General features: G+C 61.7%; 1 protein-coding gene across 1 annotated transcript in view; it reads right to left on the bottom strand.

Annotated features, from left to right (window-relative positions):
- ITGB3 (integrin subunit beta 3) overlaps positions 1-2,613 on the bottom strand; it is a 23,888-nt gene that overhangs the window by 1,634 nt on the left and 19,641 nt on the right. Inside the window, exons 11-14 of the mRNA XM_027702311.1 lie at positions 2,597-2,613; positions 1,840-1,940; positions 1,612-1,731; positions 516-682 (exon numbers count right to left, since the gene is read on the bottom strand). The exon at positions 2,597-2,613 is cut by the window's right edge and continues 197 nt beyond it. Of these exons, the coding sequence (XP_027558112.1) occupies positions 516-682; positions 1,612-1,731; positions 1,840-1,940; positions 2,597-2,613 (405 nt within the window). The remainder of the gene's footprint in view (positions 1-515; positions 683-1,611; positions 1,732-1,839; positions 1,941-2,596) is intronic.

Raw genomic sequence — 2,613 nt, 5'->3', positions numbered from 1 at the left:
CCATCCCATCCCATCCCATCCCATCCCATCCCATCCCATCCCATCCCTTCCCTCTGTGGGGCCAGGAGATGGAGAAGTGGAGGAGGGGCACCAGTGCTGTCTCAGCCCCCTCCCTGGTGCTCTGGATGCCTCAGTCCTTCCAGCATCCCATGGCAGGAGGGACCTTCCACTTTGCTCACGGGATGGAAACACTGGCGTGGGCAGTGAGTAAGGGGGTCACGCTGCTGACGACTGCTTGGGATATGCTGGAGGTGGGAAAATCATCTGGGACATCTGCTGTGGCCTGTGCACAGCCCTGGGAGCACAGCAGGCTCAGGGAGGAGTGTCCAGGCTGACAGTGTCACCCCAAGTCCTGCCTGGGACACTGTCAGACAGGGATGGGGCAATCTGGTCCCTACGGGCCACAGACAGCAGCTGGGCTCTCCTGCTGGGAGCACTGGGATGTGGATCCCTCAAGCCAGGGGCTGTGGGATCTGGGGGCTCCTGCCCAGCACCCCCCACCTGCTGGCCCTCACCGTGTCCCACTTGGCCCTGGCCTTCTCCTCCTCGAAGCGGGCGAACTCCCGGCGGTCGTGGATGGTGATGAGGAGCTTCCAGATGAGCAGGGCAGCCAGGCCGATGAGCAGGATGGCCCCTGTCACCGAGAGCAGGACCACCAGGACGTCGGGCCCCTTCGGGCAGTCTGCAGCACAGAGCAGGGCAGGGTAGGAGGGGGCTCAGCACTCCCAGGGCAACTAAAAGCAGCTCTGGGGCTGCCTGGCCATGGGTACGTGGAGCTCTTCTGGGCCCAGGAAGGCTTCATCCTCCCCTGGCATGGAGCAGGAGCCTCCACGCTGAGCACAGCAGGCTCTGTGAAGGAGGATCCCATCCATGGGGTGCATGTGCTGAGGTCCTCCAGCTCCTGTCTGTGGGGTGGGGGTCTGCACCCAAGCGTGGAGCAATCCAGATCAGGGGCACCATGATGGGGCACCACCCATGGTGAGGGATGGCACCTGAGCCCAAATCCTTGTGCTGGTGGAAGCTCTTCCCCAAACCACCACCCCGCTGACCCCCCGCCCCTGCTCTTGGCTCTGCACCAACACCACGTTGGCAAACCAGGGTGGTGAGATCCCAGGGGAGCCCCCACAGCCCCCTGCTCCCCCCAGCCCTCTCCTGCCTCTTCTCTCCACCCTGGGTGCAGAGCCAGGGAGGGTGGCTGGGGCTGCCTTCATGGCCCTGCTTCCAAAGGACCTGCAGCCACACAGCCCCTGGCTCAGCTGGAAGTCAGACCTCCAGGTCACTGGAGACCCCAGGGCTGCCAATGGGAGCCCTCTCTTATCTGCCTCCTAAGAACAACATCCCTGCAGTCAGACACGGATCAGGGTGGTGGGAAGGTTGAACCCCCATCCTTGGCCTCAACCGAGGAAATGTGAGACGTGAGAGGCAGGAAATCCCGGCCCCGGTGGCACAGAGCAGGGAACAAAGCAGCCCTTTAACTCCTCTCAGCCCCTGACTGCGGTGCCCCAGGAGCCTGGCTGGGGTGGGAGGTACAAAGGGCACTCAAAATCCCCCAGTTTAGCACAGAAACCCGGCACTGCACCTTCTCCATCCCCCATCTGAGCCAGGTCTTACCAGGCTCTTCGATGACGGAGAGGATGGACTTGCCACTGGAGTCCTCGTAGTACTGGAACCTCATCACACAGTCGTTCTCGTCCTTGTAGGTGCAGTTCACGGCGTCCTTGCCCCTGTCACCTGCCAGAGTGAGAGGCTCAGACCCTCCCCATGCCATGGATGTGCACACAGAGGGAAAGCAACCCCCTGGATTTCCACATTTTAGGGCAGGTTTGGGTCTCCTCTTACTCAGTTCCTGCACCGTCTCGATCTCGTCCCGGCACATGCGGCTGCAGGTCTGCTCCTCCACCAGCCTCCCCCGCTCGAACTTCTTGCACTCCACACAATCCCTGAGGAAGAGGAGGGAGGTGCTGTGAGCTCCTCTGCTCTCCTCAGAGGAGCATCACACCTTTCAGTCGCAGGTTGTGGAAATCACCACAATCCCAACCTAACAGGGCTGCAGCTGATGGGAGCTCCTGCTGCCACTGCTGCCAGCCCCCTGATGGGGTATGACCCATCCCAGCTCTCTGCCAGCCCCTGATGGGGTATGACCCATCCCAGCTCTCTGTCAGCTCCCCCATGGGTGTGACCCATCTCAGCTCTCTGTCAGCTCCCCCATGGGGTGTGACCCATCCCAGCTCTCTGCTGGCTGCCCTATGGGATATAACCTTTCCCAGCTCTTTGCTGGCTCCCCAATGGAATATGACCCATCCCAGCTTTCTGCCAGCTCCCCAATGGGATATGACCCATCCCAGCTCTCTGCTGGTTCCTCAATGGGATATAACCCACCCTAGCCCTCTGCCGGCTCCCCAGTGAGATACGACCCTTCCCAGCACTCTGCCACATTCCCAAAGGGATGTAACCCACCCCAGCTGTCTGCCAGCCCCCTGATGAGACATGATCCATTCCAGCTCTCCTCCAGCTCCCCAGTGGGATATAACCCACCCCATCCCTCTGCCGGCCCCCGCCGTGGCACGAGCTGCCCCAGCCCCGTGCCCTGGCTCACTTTTTGATGGTGCAGGC

This window comes from Neopelma chrysocephalum, unplaced genomic scaffold (genome assembly GCF_003984885.1).
Source record: "Neopelma chrysocephalum unplaced genomic scaffold, ASM398488v2 Primary Assembly neopelma1_182, whole genome shotgun sequence".
Lineage (NCBI taxonomy): Eukaryota > Metazoa > Chordata > Aves > Passeriformes > Pipridae > Neopelma > Neopelma chrysocephalum.
The sequence above is the reverse complement of the archived record's forward strand: the minus strand, read 5'-3'. Positions and strand labels throughout refer to the sequence as shown.